At 42.5% G+C, this 20,422-nt stretch overlaps 1 protein-coding gene across 1 annotated transcript in view; it reads right to left on the minus strand.

Moving 5' to 3' along the window:
* Nucleotides 1-1,078: 1,078 nt before the first annotated feature.
* Nucleotides 1,079-20,422, minus strand: part of igsf9bb (immunoglobulin superfamily, member 9Bb) — a 777,241-nt gene continuing 757,897 nt past the window's right edge. Inside the window, exons 19-20 of the mRNA XM_070894384.1 lie at nt 10,124-10,245; nt 1,079-1,492 (exon numbers count right to left, since the gene is read on the minus strand). Coding sequence (XP_070750485.1) covers nt 1,266-1,492; nt 10,124-10,245 — 349 coding nt within the window. The 3' untranslated portion in view covers nt 1,079-1,265. The remainder of the gene's footprint in view (nt 1,493-10,123; nt 10,246-20,422) is intronic.

A 20,422-nucleotide genomic window follows, 5' to 3' on the forward strand; every position in this document is an offset into this window, starting at 1 on the left:
TGATCTCCATGGCCAAACAGGTCACAGGATCAATGATGGAATTTTCTATCCCAGTGACAGAAGTTAGCTGCATGGGTAAAAACCTGCTTTATTGTCATTATGATTGTGCAAAGACAGTTACAGGGCTTTGCAAGTACAGGAAGCGGTGAAAGGACTGAACTAACCCATTTATGATCGTTTGACTCAGGCAACAAACACTTCTGGTAAACTACCAAATATGAAATTAAGAATCTGACTGACAACAGTGAAAAAAGCTAATGGGTTAATCCACTACTAAATGCAGGCTTCAGAAGAGAAAGCCCATAATAATCTTTTAAAGAATACGATTGTCAGTCCTGTTTCAGATGGTGTAACAATCTTAACACCATCTTGAACAAGATAATCCTTCACCTGCTTATCTGTACTTAATGGAATGCTCTACAACACTGGTTGGGAGAATTTCCAATATTTTGTTGCATACCTTTTAAATCCAGTTTGTCTCATTCATCGAATATACATCTATAAAAACTGGCGTTGGAGCAAAGGAGAAACCCATAAAACGTAAAAGTAATTTAAAGCCACCTTGCTCAGTGGCAATTTTGTTGAATCTATTTAAATAGAGATTAACAAAGTAACTGCTGGGGCATTTCAGCAGAAATAATACAAGGGGCAGAAGAGTATTAACAAATCACAGCAAGCATTATAAATCTTACTGTATGTGATGTATTACTTTCACTGTTCAGATGCACTGTACAAAAACAATAAACCTGACATGGCGCCATCTTAAGTGGTAGAATGAGATTGAGCAAATGTACCTATTAGAAACTGTGACATCGTAAAGCAGCAAAATCTTTCTAAGCACATATACCAGTTCACAGGATATATGCCATCATTGACTGACCTGTCACATTGATGTTCTGAAATCACCTTGGAGGGGATATGACATTATTGATGGGCAGATAAATGTTCCCCAATTAGATGTGTTATCATATTCTTGGCATAAAATTATTCCAAACTACATGTTTCTTCGCACCAATTTTTTCAAGCACTTAAACTAAGTAGGTTGGCAAAACAAAATATTGCCACCCTTTAAATAGACCTTTCAAGGGATATATATGAATACGGTGCTGATCATTTTAATTGTGGAGTAGAAAATAGCACTGTAGCACTGCTGTTTACACAACTGAGACCACAGGGTCTGTACTCGACTTCTCTAAGCAGAGAAACACATTCTGCACACTGATTCACAAATCTCGTCAAGTATTTTGTTAAACTAATAACTATTACTAGAGCAGGGTTGCCTGCCCATCGGGTTCTTCATGATCCACCTTATCCAGAATGGCCATTTCATCCTCAGGCTGGTGTCTGCACTTGTGAAACTCTTCTTTCATGGCAGAAAAATAAGCATAAGGGTCCTGATGGGAGTGTCTCTTCTTCTTTTGGAGGTAGAGAATGCCTTGGGGCTGGAGAACCTGAGATTCACCGGGCTGCTGGACCTGTGAGGTTGGAAAACCTAACCAAAAAAAAAAAATGTAGTTAGATACTAACTAAATCTCAGTGACAGTTGTGTGTAGTAGGCCTTAACTGCGTTAGATAGGAATTAAGTTTGGCCTTGCAAGGTGTTACCAATAGCAGTTGGTTGGGGGACACCATACATTGTAGGAAGTAAGTCTGCAAAATAATATTTTTTTTCTGTAGAAACAATAAGCCAGCTTCCCATTTCCAGCACAAGAGTTGAATTATTACAAATGCACAATGCTGGTAGAAATCGATCTTCAAATAGCCCCTTTTGCTAATTTTCTCACCTTCCCTTGTGAAGGTGCTGACTCTTGTTGGGTTCGGGTTCCATGTGCACCAGATGCCCTCCAGCATCTGGCCCAAGTGGATGGTCTTCATGTTCGAGCCTACACAAAGCGTTGGAAGATCATTCAACTGCAGGGAACATCACAACAGTGACTAATCCCATCCTCACCCAACATTTTCAAAGGCACATTGATTAGCAACCATAATTGGGAACCCTGACTACGTTTTCTTTCCTTAGCTCTGGGGTGACAAAGCCAATTGTTGAATCTCAATTGCTGCCCTGGCCAGAGTTCAACTAACCTAGCATATAGATCATGAATCCCGGGACCTGTGGGTCTGTATGATTCAGTTGTGCACTGCACTGCCTCCACCATTTGAATACTGGGGGCCCAAGAGGAATTATCTTTCTACCACAGTGCTCATGGTGAAGACACGGTAAGCTTATATCAGTAAATACAAATACCAATTGGTGGATTTACTGGTAGAGAAAAACAATTGAATCAACAAAATAAAAAAAAATGCTAGAATTTATAACCTCAATAATGATTCTATGCCTTTGGGGCTTACTGAAAAGTTAAGAGTTTTCCTGAGATATCTTAAGGTTGTATCCGCCATCATTTAGTTGTTTCCCTCATTTCTATGTATGCTTTTGTCATACAATGTAGCCTAGCTCAGAGGCCAGATCTGTTCCTAGCCTTATACAAATGTAGTTCTGTATTTTCCTGCTAGGAAGGAAGTCACAACAATTGTTCAGGGTAACCAATGTATCACGATTTCCTCTCCCCCTCTAGGGAAACACTTAGTCGCTATTCAACTGTTGCCTATGGTAGTCTGGTTGTTATAGAGAACTCACCAGCATGTTATGTCACCAGGTCACTCAAAACTTTACTACATCATAAAAACCCAGTAGGTGGTAAGACCGAGGATGGGGAATCAATTTTTTATAATGACGGAAACAAAGCTGAGCTTTGAACACTGGTAAATCCCGATGTTATTTGACATTATCTACAAACACCTGCCTCTTATCTAATTTTGATGGTAAAATACAGCAGTAGGGCAGTGGATGCAATGTTAAACCAGAGAACCCACTGCCTTAATGATATATGCTGTTGGCTTTCTACCACAGTGCTTATGGTGAAGACTAAAACACAATTGCAAGGCTGTATCAGTAAAACAGATAGCAACTGATAGATTTACCAGTGGTGAAAAATAATTGGGTCAACAAGAAACAAATATTAGAATACATCCTCAATAATTATTCAATGCCTTTAGGACTTACTGTTGACTGCTACTGAATACATTACACTGACTGTGGTCCCAAGTGTGTACTCTAAAATATGTATATTATATTACAAAGTCAGTTAGAAAAGTGCACGATATCAGCGAGCTGTCCATGGTACTAAGTATCGAGTAATATCACTGGTTGATGAAATTGCAAAATACAATAGGAAAACACCAATACCATCATATAGCGTGTAAGATAAGAACAAAGAAAAGTTTATTCATTTTTTCAAGCTGACCTCATTGTTTAAGTCAGAGGGGTGAACTTAAATCTCATGAAAATCAGAGAGCAGTATAACTAAAGTTGTAAGCAAAATCTCAAGCTTCAATATACTTGAGCCACAGAAAGTTAATAAATTGGATCCTGTTTTCTGCAGTTGATTAAATGCTTCTGTTCTGAGTTGAAGGCCGAGTCCCATGTTTGAATGAGCTGTTTTGCATTTACAGTAGCCTCAGAATTGGAAAGATGGAAATATTGCAGCAGAAATGTTCATGCCAGCAAGCATGCAAGGATGAAACGGTCTAGAGATGATTGCGCAATACCTTAGTTTCTAGACCTTGGTCGCATCACCAAAGGTTTGCAGTACAACTTGGTGCTTACGCGCGATGTGACCTTGGCCTGCAAAACATGAATTGTGCAATTAACCGCACAGCCTTTCCTCTGATAGAAATCATGCCACGGCTATCTGACCTGCTTCAAGAGAGAATATGCTCACGAGGAAATCTTTGAGCCACCCTCTCACACTCTGTATTGTGATTTCTTTCATTAAGCCATGCATTGCTTTCAAGATCTTTCGCCTAGTTAAATAAGCAAATACTGGCCAATTGTACTGGAAGGATGCAATAATTAGCTAGAATCACTTAGTCACTTCCAGTTTGCAATTTGGCATTGATTAATCATAGTTCACATGTTTTATGGTTGTTAAGGTTATATAAATTAGTAACCTTTTATTGTAACCATTGCAAGTTGGATATTTATGTAAATACCACTGGGAGAGGTACAGAGTATGTACATGAATATCAAGGCAAGACACAATATTACTAATTGTAATCTGTCAAGCCAGCCCAGAGAGATGAATGAAAATCTCTTTCTGATGGTGGTTAAAGGTCTAAAATGAAATGAGCTTGCAGAATCTCAAGTAATTCCTCATGGAGCATTTAGTTGCTGCAGCTTAATATCAATTGGACATTCTCATCCAGAGATGGCTCAAGGGTGGATAATACAGAAAATTGAACTATCATGGTAGTGCAATTAAGGGTGCAGCTCTGTGCTTGAGGTTATACTGAAGCATATTTTAGGGGGAGCACAGCAGAAGCTCTACACTGCTTATAACAATTGTGACAACTGATGTCGGAGTGCTTGATGTTGACACTGAGTACAAAAAGGAACCAAACCTGTCAGCAATAAGCACTTTGGTATGTTTTCACAGAGAAACTTATAGGCAGCAGCATAACATAAACTTCCCTAGCAATGTCAGCCCTCGCGCTGATGAGTACAAAGCCAAGCAAAGTTATTGCAAGCGGCATATTTGTGCAGTTTGAAATGTGCCTTTTTCTATTGTATTTACATGTATTCAGAGTTGACTATGTCAAATCCATTTTGAAATTATTCCAGTTAATTCAGGCAGCTCATTGATTTTAAAAATGATAGCTTTCAAAAACCAACCTTTTTACTTTCCTACAGCAATTAGGTTTGTGCACCATTTCAATTGTTCTGTTTTTTGCCTTTTCAAAAAAGTAGGACCTTGTTCTCTCTGAAATATACTTCTAGTTTTACAGAATTATTATTACCTGTCTGATTGAGAACAGGTTTTACTTGATGGCTTGTTACGTGGCTCTGAGACCTGTAGAAGGTCCTTGGCTTAAAGCCTATTCTGACTTCAGTCAAGGAAGGTAACGATATAGGTCTTAACATCTTCTGTTTAGGAGGGAGAAAATACGCTAGGGTTTTCCTGATGGTCGATATCCAGTGACGTTCCCTGGAAGTCTACTTGCATTCCTGTCAGATTATAGTAAATTCACCAGGATGAAGCCAGAGATGAGAAATTCTGGTTATGAGGAGAGACTTGGGATGCTGAAACAATTTCCACTGGAGCAGAGAAGTCTAAGAGCTTGAGAATATTCTCCTATTTCTTATGTTCTTATAGAGCTGTTAAGAGCATGGAATGCTTTACTACAGGGAATAGTTGAGGCAGAGCCAATTACATCTTTTAGCAGAAAAGTAGACAAACATTTGAATCAGAGGAAATATATGGCTATGGGGAGAAAGCAGAGTTGTGGGATTAGTTTTGCAATTCCATAGCAAAGAACTGGCACAGAGACGATAGGTCAAATGCCCTCCTTCTGTGCTGTAAATTTCTATGGTGATAGGTGGGGACAGAATTGATGATTTGTGATGACCCACACAGTTACATCACCTTTTGATGCTCAGGTTTATATATGAACATAGCCAATTGAGTGAAATATTGAAGGGCTGTCATCACTTGTGAAGCTCAACCCTCACATGAGTTGCTGCCTTTGTGCGTCAGATGGGACAACTGGAGGAGACAGAAAAACAGAACACACTCTGAGGAATATATTTCCTCACATAAAATAGAATTAAGCTTCTGAAATGAAGCACACAATTAGATGAAATGCTGAAATCTGCATGGTGAAGGGAAGCAGTGAGGAATTAAATGAAAAAAACACAATTTATTTGACAGAAACTCATGTATTTCTTATCACAGAACTCTATATACCAGTTGCATAAGCTAAAAAGAATCAAAACAGATTCATTTCCTTAATTATGATTTGAAGATTGAAATTCCCTTTTCCTTGAACTTTGGGTTGAAATTTATATAACTAGACAGTCTCAGGCTATCGAAGTATTGGTGAACCCAATGGCCCGGAATTTGCGGTTGTAAAATGGTGAGGCTGTCAGAGCTCACCGCTATTACTGTGTAAAACTGACAGAAACTTCTGTCGGCCGCGAATGCAATGAAACACGGAAATCTGGAAGTTGCTGTCAATGATACCATCCTCTTCCGCAGGGTGCATTGTTGGAATCAAAATAGAAATCACTGATTTGTCATGAACTTCAACTATTTATCCAATATTCTCATTGTACAAACCAATGAAAAAGTTAAACCTTCTTCAATCAGGAGTATCTGAGTTTTTAAATGGCATACTAAGTAATAATTACTGCTGAACAACCTCTCTGGCCCTGATAAACTAATTTTACAAGTGTGGAGTCTTATACCCTCAGAACATTTAAAAAACTGCAGATTTAAAAATATATATATATTTTTTAAGTTTGTGTTCTGATATTTAAGTTTTTCCCTTAACCCCATGTGTATGTCCCAATCTTTATTTTGCTTTCTTTATAAGGTTTGAATGTGATTTAAATTCTCTGCTTTTTACTTTCTGCTTTGCCGTCTGTGAGAATTCTTCAATCTGACTGGCTGATCAGCCTGTCTGCTGCCTGCCCTGTTATTGGATGCCACAGATCCCCTGTAGAAGGCACCAAATTCAAACTGACATTGGAAGAGAGGAAATCTGTGCTCTGGAGCGTGCTTAAACTTTGTGAGCAGCTTTGAGCGACGTCAATGGTGAGGCCTGTTCCTTCACTGCTGATCACAAAATCCGGGCCATTAAATTAAAATTTTAGAAGCACTGATGGTATCAGGAGATCTTAATCAGTAATTTCCACAGGGTTCTCATGATTGCCCACTGTACGTTTAGCGGAGGATCAGTGGGGACTCTGGAGATAACGTGCCAAAAGGCCCTTTTTGCCATTTCTCTGAGGATTTCCACCAATCTCCCACTAAAGTGATGGAAAGAGATCGGGAATCCCCCTTAGACATTCTACCTGCCCCCGCTCTACTCAACTGAGCATTCTGTTCAATCAATGCATGGCAAAAATATGCTACAATACATTAGGTTTTTAACATGTTGAAAGCACTACTGGGTTTAGCCAGGGTGAAGAGATGGATTATGTAGGGTTGAATTTCATATGAGAAAGGCTACAAATATGTTTTTACAAAAATTGCTGAATAGGTAGATCTGTAGGGTTACTAAAAAGAAAATACCACAACAATTAACGGGTAGAAAATATTTCACATAAGTCTAGTTTTAGGCATGATGTGGGCTGCAGTTAGACATGAGCTTCCAGTCTCGGGCCTGCCTTTGTGAAGTGCAATGCATGGCTGGCAGACCAGAGTTATATTGCTAGCTACTTTGCCACCCCGTCACATTATAATCGGCTAGAAAGAGGTTCTGCACACACGTGTGTGAATGTATGCACAGAGCTCAGTTTCCTACATTGATAATTTTTAATGAAAGGTTAACTCAGGGGAGTATCTATTCAGTAAAAAGTTTTAAAGGGTCCCATGCAGTCCAATAGATTACCGGTGCACTTATTTTGGCTTTTCGGCTGGTACAATTGCACTGAACTTGAACCGAAGTGAGACAGCCTCCTGCCATGGTTGCTTTTAGTGCACTTGGGTGTCACAGCGGGATCTGACACTGAAGTTATACTGCTAATTTCCACATGCACCCAAAACTACTTCAAATTGACCCAAAAATGGCAGTACAACTGTTGCCTTAAACTGAGAACTCAGTTGAACTGCATGATGCTGGGCGTTGGAAGTGTCCATAATTACAGTGGACACTTTGCTACTAACTTTACAATACATACTTACTTATTTTCTTTCCATTTAAACTTTTGTTCCTAACCCACTCGCGCCTCATACAAAAACCTCTGACTAAGAGGGCAGAAAGAGAACCACAGAAAAATAACTAGTATTTTGCAAAATGAGAATTTTAAATATATTTTCGAAAATGTCTTCTGAAAAATAGCAGCCAATGTTTGTTTTAGGCAGATATCAGCACTGCCCGATGTCACCTGCAAGAGGTGTGACAAATGTTTATAGTCAGGAGTTGGAACTCATTAACGTTCCGCCGTGGAGCTGCTCAAAATGCAGGAGCTGATCAGAGGGGCCCAGAAATCCTGTGCCTCGATAGTGGATTCCAGCAGGTCCAGGTAAATTAAAGTGGGGGTGGGTGAGGGGGGCACATCATCCTAGGGAGGATTGTGGCAGGTTGGGCATCATGAGGATTCATTTTCGTGGGACCACGCGGACCATTAATGCTCCTCATGACCCCACAGAAATCATTGACAGACAAACCTTTTTCATGAACTTTTCCTGAGTGCCCGGCAGTGGTGCCTTTATAGACTGCTGGTCAGGTTGCTCAGTGCAAAGTACCAACAGCCAGAACATGTGTGGTGGCCCTATTGACATCAAAGGACCTCCGTTTGCATGGGCTAATGAGGCTCCCATCTGTTTCGGGTAGGTGCGTGGGTCAATCATATCAAGAACCATACTAAAATCACAGCTGCTAGGACAGCAGCAAGAATGTGTTAGTCAGTGACGTGCCTCAAATTTCAACGCGCTACCACACCATTCCTGTCCAACAGAGCTGGTGTAAATCCGCCCCATAGTGTTCTAGATATAACCAAACTACTCAATAGATATCCTATTTTTGTAACAAAAACAGAAAATGCTGGAAATTAAGAGATTTTGATGTACAAAATTGGATAGATGCTTGTACCAGTGTAGAACTTTTCTATTATATTTTGTCCACTACTTATCCTATTCCAGTGAACCAAACACAGACAAACTTTTCTACTTAAAACAAACTATTTTGTGAGTTCATGTTTCCTAAGAGTAAAGGATGGTTGACTAGGTCAGATTTGACTTTAATGTGGCTTGCTTGATGCTTTCCTAGATTTTGTTCTGAAGTAAAAGCTAGCCCAATTATCTATTGGATAGCTTTATTCCACAATGAATTAGCAAAGTTTTTCATCAGATGAAGACAAGTCATACCTGAGTAGAACCTATCAAATTGATCAAAGTATCACAAAAGATATATTTTAGTAAAAATATCCCAAAATCTGAATTATAAGCCCTTTGGTGGAGAAATTGGCCTGCTTTGCTCCTCCAGTTAGCACCTGCGGGAGGTGGGAACGGTGTGCTAAGGGGTTACCGACCGGGCGCAGTGAATTCAGCGATGCCCATGAACTTCCCTGGTGGTTTTGCATTGGCGCTAACACTTACCGCCTCGCTCTCTTGCGCCCCGGAGATCGTGATGACAGCCAGTGCGTAGCGCCCCGTTACCACCCCAGATGCAATATTCGGTCCCGCCCCCTGCAGCATCACCAGGCTAAAACAATGGCAACTGCAGGAGGCGCTGTCACCTCGGCTGGCTGCTTGGGAAACGCTAATTAAAGGCAGTGGTGGTCAGGTAGGGTAACATTTATTTCTCTCCCCATTGTGGTGTTTTGTGTTTTTTTGGACCCCACGGTTGCTCAGCCCTGCGCACTTTTAGAGTGTTTGGAGCTGCTATGGACGTAGCACAGGTGCTGTGGAAATTCAATCACCGCAGCATTGGCCCTGCGCTTTCAGGGAGGGAAGGAGCCTGTACAGATGCCAACGCTGCACTGAACATTGTGCAGCACTCTGCCGATACCGCCCTTCTCACTCCCTTTAGCGCTCTAAGGGAAGTGATAGCGCTTGATTTAGCACTCCACTTCCCTCTTGGAGTGCTAAAGCGGAAGTTCCCATCCGCTGAAAATCTTTATCAACTGCCGAAAGTTATTGCCCCAAACGGAGCGATACGCAATTTCTAGCCCCGATGTGTTTGTATAAATCTTTTCATTATTCTTAGGGCTGTGATAGTAATGAAAAAAAAGGAACTAAAGCCTAGGAATGACGGGTTGAAATATAGATCCAATACATTTGCAAGGGAATTCCCTGCCTTCTCTTTCAAATGTGGCACTCACCTAATTACAGTAATTGGGTTAGTCAATAGGTGTTAACAGTGGATAGAGAAATGTTACATGAATGTGTTAATGCGCAATGTTGATATTGCAAATAAATATCTGATATCTGTGCTATCCTAAAGATACAAAACAGGCTCTTAAAATCTCTTGGCGAGATCTGAACGCATCATTCATTCATACTCAGATCATCTTCAAAGTTATCTAGCGCTCAGCCCTATTTTTGCTCAGTATGTCACTCACTGTTCTTTTGCCGTGCCTTTGAAGTGAGCAGGGTTGCCTTCTTGGGCTTTCGCACACGCTGATATCTCAGTACTTCGAAACTCTCAGGTGCAGCAGCCGCACCATGTGTATCTGGAGGCCTCCTGTGGGATCAAGAGAAACAGAGAAGGGGATGGGGAAAAATTCAACTTCAACAGTTAGTCAGTCTGACTTGCAATTGTCTACCATCATTGGACGATAGCTTGCTAGAGTAAAACACCTTGTACGATATTAACTACAGTACCTGAACCAAAATTTAACCATGTAGTTGGACAGACTGGGTCGAAGATATTCAATCAAGTAGAACCAATTAAAAAATTATCCCACATCCAAGCCACATTACCTGCACTCAGATAGTTTTTTTTTTTAAAGTGTTCTATTTTCTCACTTTCCTCCCTCTTCATCTCCTTCGGCCTGGTTGACCATCCTACCCAAAAAGAGCAGTCGGATGATGCACTCCCAGGACTCGGGCAACCCCTCTTTATGACCAATCACTTGGTACGGTAGCGCGTTGAAATTATTGCTCCATCCTCATCGGAAAGTGGTTGCCTTCTGCTGGGTGTTTTACTACAACAAAAATTGAGATCTAGGAGTCACCATGTAGGGAACTGCAAAGGCAAACCTCAACCTCTAACTGTCTATTGCATGGCAAGTTGGAGTCCAACTTGTTGTGTCAGTCTATCAGATGCTGGTTTTCTCTAAATAGGAAAGAACTTGATGGGTAGAAAATCATTACGGACCATTTTGGGTTGCATGGAGCATGTGCCCCAACTGTGAGGCCTGAGGCTCTCCTGAAATCGGGCCTCGAATCTCGTTTGCTTAATTTGGGTGAGCTAACAGCGCCTGTTGTGCTTCTACATTCAGCTCGCCTACTTTGCCTCCACAGCAACGGCCTGAAGGAAAGTCCCAAAATGAGGGGGAGGGGCCGAGAGGTAATGGGAGAGGGGCAATAGCAAATAGTGTGGCATTGGGTCAGCACTCCGCTTAGAATTGGATAGGCCCGCACCTGGTCCACCATCAACCAATTCCTGCATTGGGACCCAGAACAGGCGTGAGGTTCCTTACATATGTCAATGACAGATCCAACGCCGTTTTTTTCGATGGCTCTAAGGGACACCCAAGAAATGGCCCAACAAATTTTCGGGTTGGACATCTTTCAGATGTTCTTGGGTTGCGGGCACTGGTCCTCCAAATATTGTGTTTTGTTCCGGTCGATTTTTGCACCTAGAACTGGCACAATAAAGTCCAATTTTCTATTCTAGATTTTTGTTATTCTTTCATTCCAAAAATTCTTTGGAGAACTCAACATGATACAAACTGTTGAAACACAATAATGATGGGACACTGCTGGTTATATGCTACAAATCACCTCAATGGTTTCATGGACTGTTCCTCAGTTATGTATTATCTTTTCATCCCAATATTCTGTTGCCTCTTTTTTGTTTTATGTATTCCTATGCCACAAACCACTCTCAAATGGGAGGATAGGTTGGTGACCTGTTGCCACACCTCTGCCCTTGCTGCTCTTGAGTCAGGTGCTAGGAATGCTAGGGTGAATTTGTTTTCTTATTTTCTCTTTTCTTTCCTCTCTCTGAGGTCAGGTAACTCATCATGTAGCAAACACATGCGTAAACCCAGATCCTACAACTCAAAGAGACCTGACAAGTCATCGACCGAGTATGTAGTTGGTATGGGGTTGGTTCAAAGAAAATGGAAATTGATCAAAGACGTTAATGAAATTGAGCTTTGGTAGTTTCAGTTCTTCACAGATGTCAGAACAATACAATTCTGTTAAGGCTAAAAATGAAATGCAAGGCGACAGCGATGTCATTTAAAGCAACAGGTTGCCAGGTGAGGAGGCTGGCTCACAGGGAATGGAATGGAAGCGACATTACTGTACAGTGTTGGGAAACCGCAACATTACCACCAAACTAGACTACATCTTACCTGGAACTATTTCACATCATTGTTACAAACACTAAGCTTAGAAAAGGTGTGTCTCTATTTGGCATTCATCAATTAAATACATATTAAAATGGTCGGTGGGTTACAACATTCCATTTCATCTGACCCTTACTTTGTTCATTTTAAATTACCTGCAATTAATGCAATGACTGTAAGTGGTGCTGAGACCGGAATTAACAATGATGAACTACTATCACGCTAACTTTTAATTCTGTACCCAAAGCTGCCACAATAATATTAACTTGTCAGCCAACTTGCAGTTAATCTATGAAACTACTGGTTAACACAGGATTTCAGTTCCCCCATGGGGCCCTCATATAATGACCCAATGCTTACTCTTCCCCCCACAACATAGAGCATCATTTTGGAGATCCAACAACCTCCTGTGACTTCCCCCTCCCCACTGACCATAATTCTTGTTGATATGAATCCCTGGTACTATCAGTCCACCTTTTCCACCAGCACCTTCCCTCACCAAGCAGTTTTTTGGCTTCTCCACTCCCCTTCCCTCCTCACCCCTCCCATTTACCTCCCCCTATCTTGCCCCTGCCTTGGTCTTTGGTCCAATTATCTCCATGCCTTTTAACCCTCTGCTTGGTCTTGACTCCCTGTCTGCCGCACCATGGAAGATTTACTAGTAAATTTATTAAATATATTTCCTTTGTGTTCTCTAGACTTTCTGCTCAACTACGGTCTTATTTTTTGTCCAGGGGATATGGGTGTCATTGGCAAGCCAGAATTTAATTCCCATCTCTAATTGCCCTAGAAAAGGTGGTGGTAATCCGCATTCTTGAACCGCTGCAGTCCGTGTGGTGAAGTCCCACAGTGCAGTTCGCGAGGAAGTTACTATAAAGGATGTCATCATATAAATCTATAATTAATTATATAGTACAAAATTACTTATGGTGGGATTAACATCACACAGATGGGTGATACCATGGAGTGGCAGGGTTTGGGCTCCTGCTTATGAGTCTTAACAGAGAATGTTATGGAATTTACAGCACAGAAAAAGACCAATCACTCCAATTGGTCACTGCCATTGTTTATGCTCCACACGCGCTTCCTCCCACCGTACTTCATCTAACCCTATCAGCACATCTCTCTACTCCTTTCTCCATTACTTATCTAGCTTTTCCTTAAATGCATCGATGCCAGTCGGCTCAACTGCTCCACATTCTAACCAGTCTCTGGGTAACGAGGTGTCTCTTAAATTTCCTATTGGATTTGTTAGTGACTATCTTATATTTATGGTCTCTAGTTATGGAGAGAAACTGGGGTCAATTTTGACCAGTGCCCGGAAACCAGTTCCAGTGGCGAAGGGCCCCGGCTCCATGACCTCATTTTGTGTTGGAGATAGAATAGAATTGAAGTCAATGGAGTATAACATTGCGTGTGCCCGACCCTATGGGTTTCCTGCTAAATGAGTTAAGGTTAAAATTTCCCCCTCTACATTTTGTCTCTATAATCATTCCCACACTGTTGGCACTGACTTCAGATAATGAAAGTATTGATTATTAGAACAAATGGTCTCCTTTTTTAGTCATAAGGTCAGACAACATTTAAATAGATTGTGTGGAGAGATACAGAGCAGAAAGATCCCAGACTTGGTCCCTGGTTTGTACTGAGTTAGCATCTCAGTTTGCTGTGGCGGCAGAGATGCTATAATTAGCCTCAGCGCCCCGGGTCAGGGAGAAAAAAATAATCAACTCCCAATTATTACATAGTAAGAACTGCTGGAAAGTACGACAGGCGAGGATGAGATCTCCCATGCTGACAATCAGATTAGGTTAGAAGGATGACCACTTCCATGAGGTACCAGAGAGGAAGCCAACTCCACTTTCAGTCATCGCCTTCAGGATGTGAGGGGGTGAGGGCGAAATGAGGGGGAGCGAAGGAAAATTTAAAACAAGTTTCTCTAATCGCCTTTAGTCCAGGCTTTTTAACCTAATTCACCAAGCGGGAAAACCCATGAGATTGGGTGGAATGCTCGTTTTGCACCCCGCCTAATATTACTCTCCAATTTTTCAACAGAGAGTAAAATAGGACGAGGTGTAAAACCAGTGTTGTACCCAATCCCGTCAGTTTCCCCACGGGCAGATTGGGTTAAAATTGCCCTGATATTGCTCAGTCCCAGAAGTGTTTCATTCCGGACTCTAATATCTCCTTCTTTATAAGCCTGATAATCCTAAGCAAAGTTGGAAACATCAACAACTAGTATTAAGCAATCCAATGCAGTCTGAAAGGAGTTAAATTACTATAGCATCAGCCTCCAGTGGCAATTTCCCACTGCTGTACACATGATTATTTAAATGGAGAAAGATTGCAAAGTGCCGCAGTACAGCGGGACCTGAGGGTACTTTGACAATGAAACACAAAAGGAGAGTATGCAGGTACAGCAAGTGATCAGGAAGGCCAATAGAATCTTGGCCTTTATTGCAAAGGGGATGGAGTATAAAAGCAGGGAAGTCTTGCTACAGCTATAAAAGGTATTGGTGAAGCCACACCTGGAATACTGTGTGCAGTTTTGGTTTCCATATTTACGAAAGGATATACCTGCTTTGGAGGCAGTTCAGAGAAGGTTCACTAGGTTGATTCCGGGGATGAGAGGGTTGACTTAGGTTGAGTAGATTGGGCCTCTATGCATTGGAATTCAGAAGATTGAGAGGTGATCTTATCGAAACGTATAAGATTATGAGGGGGCTTGACAAGGTGGATGCAGAGAGGATGTTTCCGCTGATGGGGGAGACTAGAGCTAGAGGGTATAATCTTAGAATAAGGGGCCGCCCATTTAAAACAGAGATGAGGAGAAATTTCTTCATTCAGAGGGTTGTAAATCTGTGGAATTCGCTACCTCAGAGAGCTGTGGAAGCTGGGGCATTGAATAAATTTAAGACAGAAATAGACAGTTTATTAAACGATAAGGGGCTAAGGAGTTATGGGGAGCGGGCAGGAAAGTGCAGCCGAGTCCATGATCAGATCAACCATGATCTTATTGAATGGCGGAGCAGGCTCGAGGGGCCGTATGGCCTACTCATGTTCCTATTTCTTATGTTCTTATGTTATGTTCTTATTATTTAAGAAAGGACCATGAGGCACAGGGCCTTGGGTAACATTTATCATAGATGCCACTTTGCAAATTGAACCTTATTGATTGCATGTGACTTCATGTTGGTCATTCACTGTCAGCGATCCAGTTATATCTATTTTATCAAGTTTGAGTGGAGCTCTCTCAAACTAGTATGTAAAAATATTTAATTTCTAAAGATATCAAAATAGGCATCTTGAAGTACAGATCTAATATTAATAATCAAATGAATTAAGGTGTAAAGAGTCCAGCTACATTGTAAAATATTAGAGACCTAATATATGTGTATTCAAAATATTTATAAACTATATATTCAGGACATAGAGCACTTATACAGCATAGAAGTAAAATATATTTATGTTAAAATATTTTCTGTGCAGCACACTTAATAAAATGTATATTTTGCATAGAAAATATTATAGGAAGACTTCTGTTGTTTGCAATTTGTGACAAAACTGTCAAAAGACACATTAAAGCTCTCACTATGCAGAGCAAGTGGAAAACCTCCCCCTTAGAGACCTTTTAAATTGTGCATTTCATATGCCTGTTGCAAGTAGGCCAGTTGCATTGTTACTGAAACCTTCAGCGATCATATCTATTTTTGGTCACCAGGGTGAGGGCAATGAAGAAGGAATCATGCCTGCAACTAAGTAAAACAGAGATGTTTCAATATGAAAAAAATCATGTCCAGGAAAATGTATGTGATTTATTATTTAAGGAAAGCATTTAGTGGGATTTATCTGGTGATGATGGTAAGTAGCACATTGCCTTTTCCCCTCACAGGATTTACTTTACAAGCTGATCAAGACCAATGAGATGAACGGCTCCTCTCTAAAGTGTAAAGTATGAATATGAATGTACGAGTATAAAAGCATGTGTATAATCCTACTATACAGTGAAAATCTCCTTTGGTGAATCCGATATGATATTGTTGCATATTTATGGCTTAAGAGGGGCACTTAAATGGTCCCAGAGGTGTTCTTGGTGTAATATGACCCAACAGCTCCAAATTGCATATCATTTAGCATTAAAAACCAGTAGTTGCACAGAGAGGTGTAAAGAAATGTAAAAGAAATTGCTCTGGTGCAGTAGGTGATCTTTTGAGTTGAGTTTAAGGCAGAGGTGAGATCGTTCTGCTCTGCATCTGGACCATGCAATTCTTGATTTGGGTTGCTTGATGCTTGAAAAATTGAAAGAGAGTTCTATTTTCTAGCACCAACAGCCTTCACCATGAAGAGATAGGGTCACCATTCCTCTTGCCTCTACACAAACAAATGGTATTTGTCATGGTTCTTTTTAGATGTTGCATTTATTTATCCAAGGAAAAATTCATCATTATGAGTCTGGACCTACTAATTGTTTAAGTGGAACCTCAGTCTGTTTGATGTACCCGGCATTTGTTTTTAGTTTCATGTCACCAAATGGTATCCAAGGAGTGTTATCCAATGGGTCTAATGACCCAAACTATCTGTGGAAGAAACTTGGCCATTAAGTTTACTTTTGTTGTCCCTGCATCGTAACTCCACCCTACAGAGGTTTAAAGAGTGAACTGCTTGACTCATGGTCTTGAACCTCTGAATGGAGCTTTTGGCTGCTTGACCATTTTTCCTCATCATATCCAAAAATTATTACTATTACAGCAACACTGTGTAAATTAGAAGAAATATCAGGATTACCAAAAGTTAGAAATAAACACTCTTTTCACCTATTTGTGTGTGCTCATCAAAGTGAGGGGTATCGGTGCTGGGGGAAAGAAATAATTTTTGACATTTGCAGTGATGGAATCATATGTAAGCATTCAGGGGTAATACAAGGATGCTGCTACACTACTCTGTTACACGAGATAAGCCTCAGGATTGCATCTGCTATTTCATGAGCGTGACCCTCCCATGCCCTGCCCTTAATCCTCCAGCACAACCCTGTCAAGGCAAATTTTAAACTGTCATGACAACCCTGCCACTTCTCCATGAATTCATTTCCTACAGCCTGCACCACACAATTTAAATTGACTTTATGTACACTAACACACACATGGGAGTGTTCATCAAAATGGCAAATAACTATATCTGATACGTCCTTACTATACAGTATAAATGCACACGAGGCCTATGCTTGAGAGGTCACTCTGTGACCTGTCCTTTATTCCTCAGCACTCAAGTGATGAAGGTGGGTGGAGCTTCCCCTTTTATACCTGAAGGTCCAGGTTAGGAGTGTCTCCCACCTAGTGGTCATTGTTCTCACAGTGTACAACTTAGGTCAAATTATACATGGGTTACAATGCTGGTTGAATACATGACATCACCTCCCCCCCAAAGTCTTATTGGGATCACAGGTTGATTCTCTCTGGTGGTTTATGCTCTCTTGTAGAGCGCCTGAGTTGGGGCTCCGGTTGTTGGGCGCTGGCCTGAGTGTCTGCTGTTTGCGATGTCTCAGGCCTATCCAGACTGCCCACAGTGATTGGGCTCTCCTCCCTTTGGTTCCGGTGTTTGGTCACCTGTGGTGGAGTGAACTCGTGTTCTTCCTCTGCTTCTTCTATGGGGTTGCTGAACCTCCTTTTTGTTTGATCCACGTATTTGCGGCAGATTTGTCCATTGGTAAGTTTAACTACCAGAATCCTATCTCCCTCTTTGGCAATCACAGTGCCTGTGAGCCATTTGGGCCCTGCAGCATAGCTGAGGACAAAAACAGGATCATTTACATCAATACATCGCGCCCTTGCATTCCTGTCATGGTAGTCATATTGTGGCTGGCGCCTGCTCTCGACAATTTCTTTCATGGTGGGGTGTATAAGGGATAGCCGGGTTTTGAGCGTCCTTTTCATTAGCAGCTCTGCGGGTGGAACCCCTGTGAGCGAGTGTGGTCGGGATCTATAGGCCAACAGGAGGCATGATAAGCGGGTTTGTAGTGAACCCCCTTGGATTCTGAGCACCCCGTTTGATTATCTGCACTGCTCGTTCTGCCTGGCCGTTTGAGGCCGGCTTGAATGGTGCCGTTCTGACATGGTTAATTCCATTGCCTGCCATAAAGTCCTGGAATTCAGTGCTTATGAAGCACGGGCCATTGTTGCTGACCAAGACGTCCGGTAGACCGTGGGCGGCGAACATTGCCCGTAGACTTTCTACCGTGGCAGAGGCTGTGCTTGAATTTAAAATGACACACTCGATCCATTTGGAGTAGGCGTCTACTACAACCAAAAACATTTTTCCCATGAAAGGACCTGCGTAGTCCACATGGATGCGTGACCAAGGCTTGGCGGGCCATGGCCAGGGGCTAAGGGGGACTTCCCTGGGCGCATTGCCCAGCTGGGCACACGTGTTGCACCTGCGAACACAAAGTTCCAGATCTGCGTCTATCCCTGGCCACCAAACGTGTGACCTGGTAATTGCCTTCATCATGACAATGCCCGGGTGCTCATTGTGGAGTTCTCTGTTGAACACCTCTCTGCCCATCTGGGGCACGACTACGCGGTTTCCCCACAGTAGGCAATCGGCCTGAATCGAGAGTTCATCCTTGCGCCTGTGAAATGGTTTAAATTCCTCAGGGCATGCCCTGTACGTGGCTGCCCAGTCCCCATTCAGGACACATTTCTTGACTAGAGACAATAGCGGGTCTCTATTTGTCCAGAATTTAATCTGACAGGCTGTCACGGGTGAGCCTTCGCTTCCGAAAGCTTCAACAGCCATGACCATCTCAGCAGCATGCTCGGTAGCCCCCTCAGTGGTGGCTAGTGGGAGCCTGCTGAGTGCATCGGCGCAGTTTTCGGTGCCCGGTCTGTGCCGAATTGTGTAGTCATAGGCGGCTAACGTGAGTGCCCACCTCTGTATGCGGGCCGATGCATTTGCATTTATGGCCTTGTTGTTGGCCAAAAGGGACGTTAGGGGTTTGTGATCTGTCTCCAGCTCAAATTTCCTGCCAAACAGGTACTGGTGCATTTTCTTTACAGCATATACACATGCGAGCACCTCCTTTTCTATCATCCCGTAACCCCTTTCTGCCTGGAACAGACTCCTGGAGGCATAATCTACCGGCTGTAACTGACCCTTGACATTGACATGCTGCAACACACACCCGACACCATAGGACGACGCATCGTACATTAACACAAGTTTCTTACATGGGTCGTATAGTGTTAACAGAATGTTGGAACATAACAAATTGCGTGCTCTATTAAAAGCCCTTACCTGGCTGTCCCCCCAGACCCATTCGCGACCTTTGTGTAGGAGCACGTGTAGCGGCTCTAGCAGCGTGCTCAATTTGGGAAGAAAGTTACCAAAATAGTTCAGGAGCCCCAGGAACGAACGCAGTTCTGTCATGTTACGGGGTCTGGGTGCTCTCTGGATCGCTTCCATCTTGGACGCATCCGTCTGCTGCTACCCTCATCCCCAGGAATTCTTCCTCTGGAGCTAGGAAGATGCACTTCGCCTTTTTCAGTCGCAGCCCTACCCGGTCCAGTCTGCATAGCACCTCCTCCAGGTTGTGGAGGTGTTCTTCAGTATCGTAACCCGTGATGAGGATGTCATCCTGAAAAACCACCGTCCCTGGAATCGACTTGAGGAGATTTTCCATATTTTGTTGGAAGATCGCGGCGGCTGAGCGAATCCCGAACGGACATCTGTTGTACTCAAACAATCCCTTGTGTGTCGTGATGGTGGTCAGCTTCTTCGACTCACTCGCCAGCTCCTGGGTCATGTAAGCTGAGGTCAAGTTCAATTTTGAAAAAAGTTTGCCACCGGATAGCGTCGCAAAGAGGCCCTCCGCTCTCGGTAGCGGGTACTGGTCTTGGAGTGACACCCGATTGATGATGGCCTTGTAATCACCACATATCCTGACCGACCCATCCGCCTTGAGCACCGGCATGATCGGGCTCGCCCAGTCACTGAATTCGACTGGCGAGATGATGCCTTCCCTCAGCAGGCGGTCCAATTCGCCTTCTATCTTTTCCCGCATCACGCACGGCACCGCTCTGGCCTTGTGTTGTACTGGCCTGGCGTCCGGGTTTATGTGAATCACTACCTTGGCCCCCATGAAAGTGCCGATGCCGGGTTGAAATAATGAGTCAAATTTGTCCAGGATCTGTGAGCATGATACTCGCTCCACAGAGGAAATTGCATTGACATCGTCCCATTTCCAGTTCATGACAGCAAGCCAACTCCTCCCCAGTAATGTGGGACCATACCCTGGGACAATCCAGAGTGGCAACCTGTTCTTCGAATCTTTGTGGGTCACGACTA

Source organism: Pristiophorus japonicus, chromosome 11 (genome assembly GCF_044704955.1).
Source record: "Pristiophorus japonicus isolate sPriJap1 chromosome 11, sPriJap1.hap1, whole genome shotgun sequence".
NCBI lineage: Eukaryota > Metazoa > Chordata > Chondrichthyes > Pristiophoridae > Pristiophorus > Pristiophorus japonicus.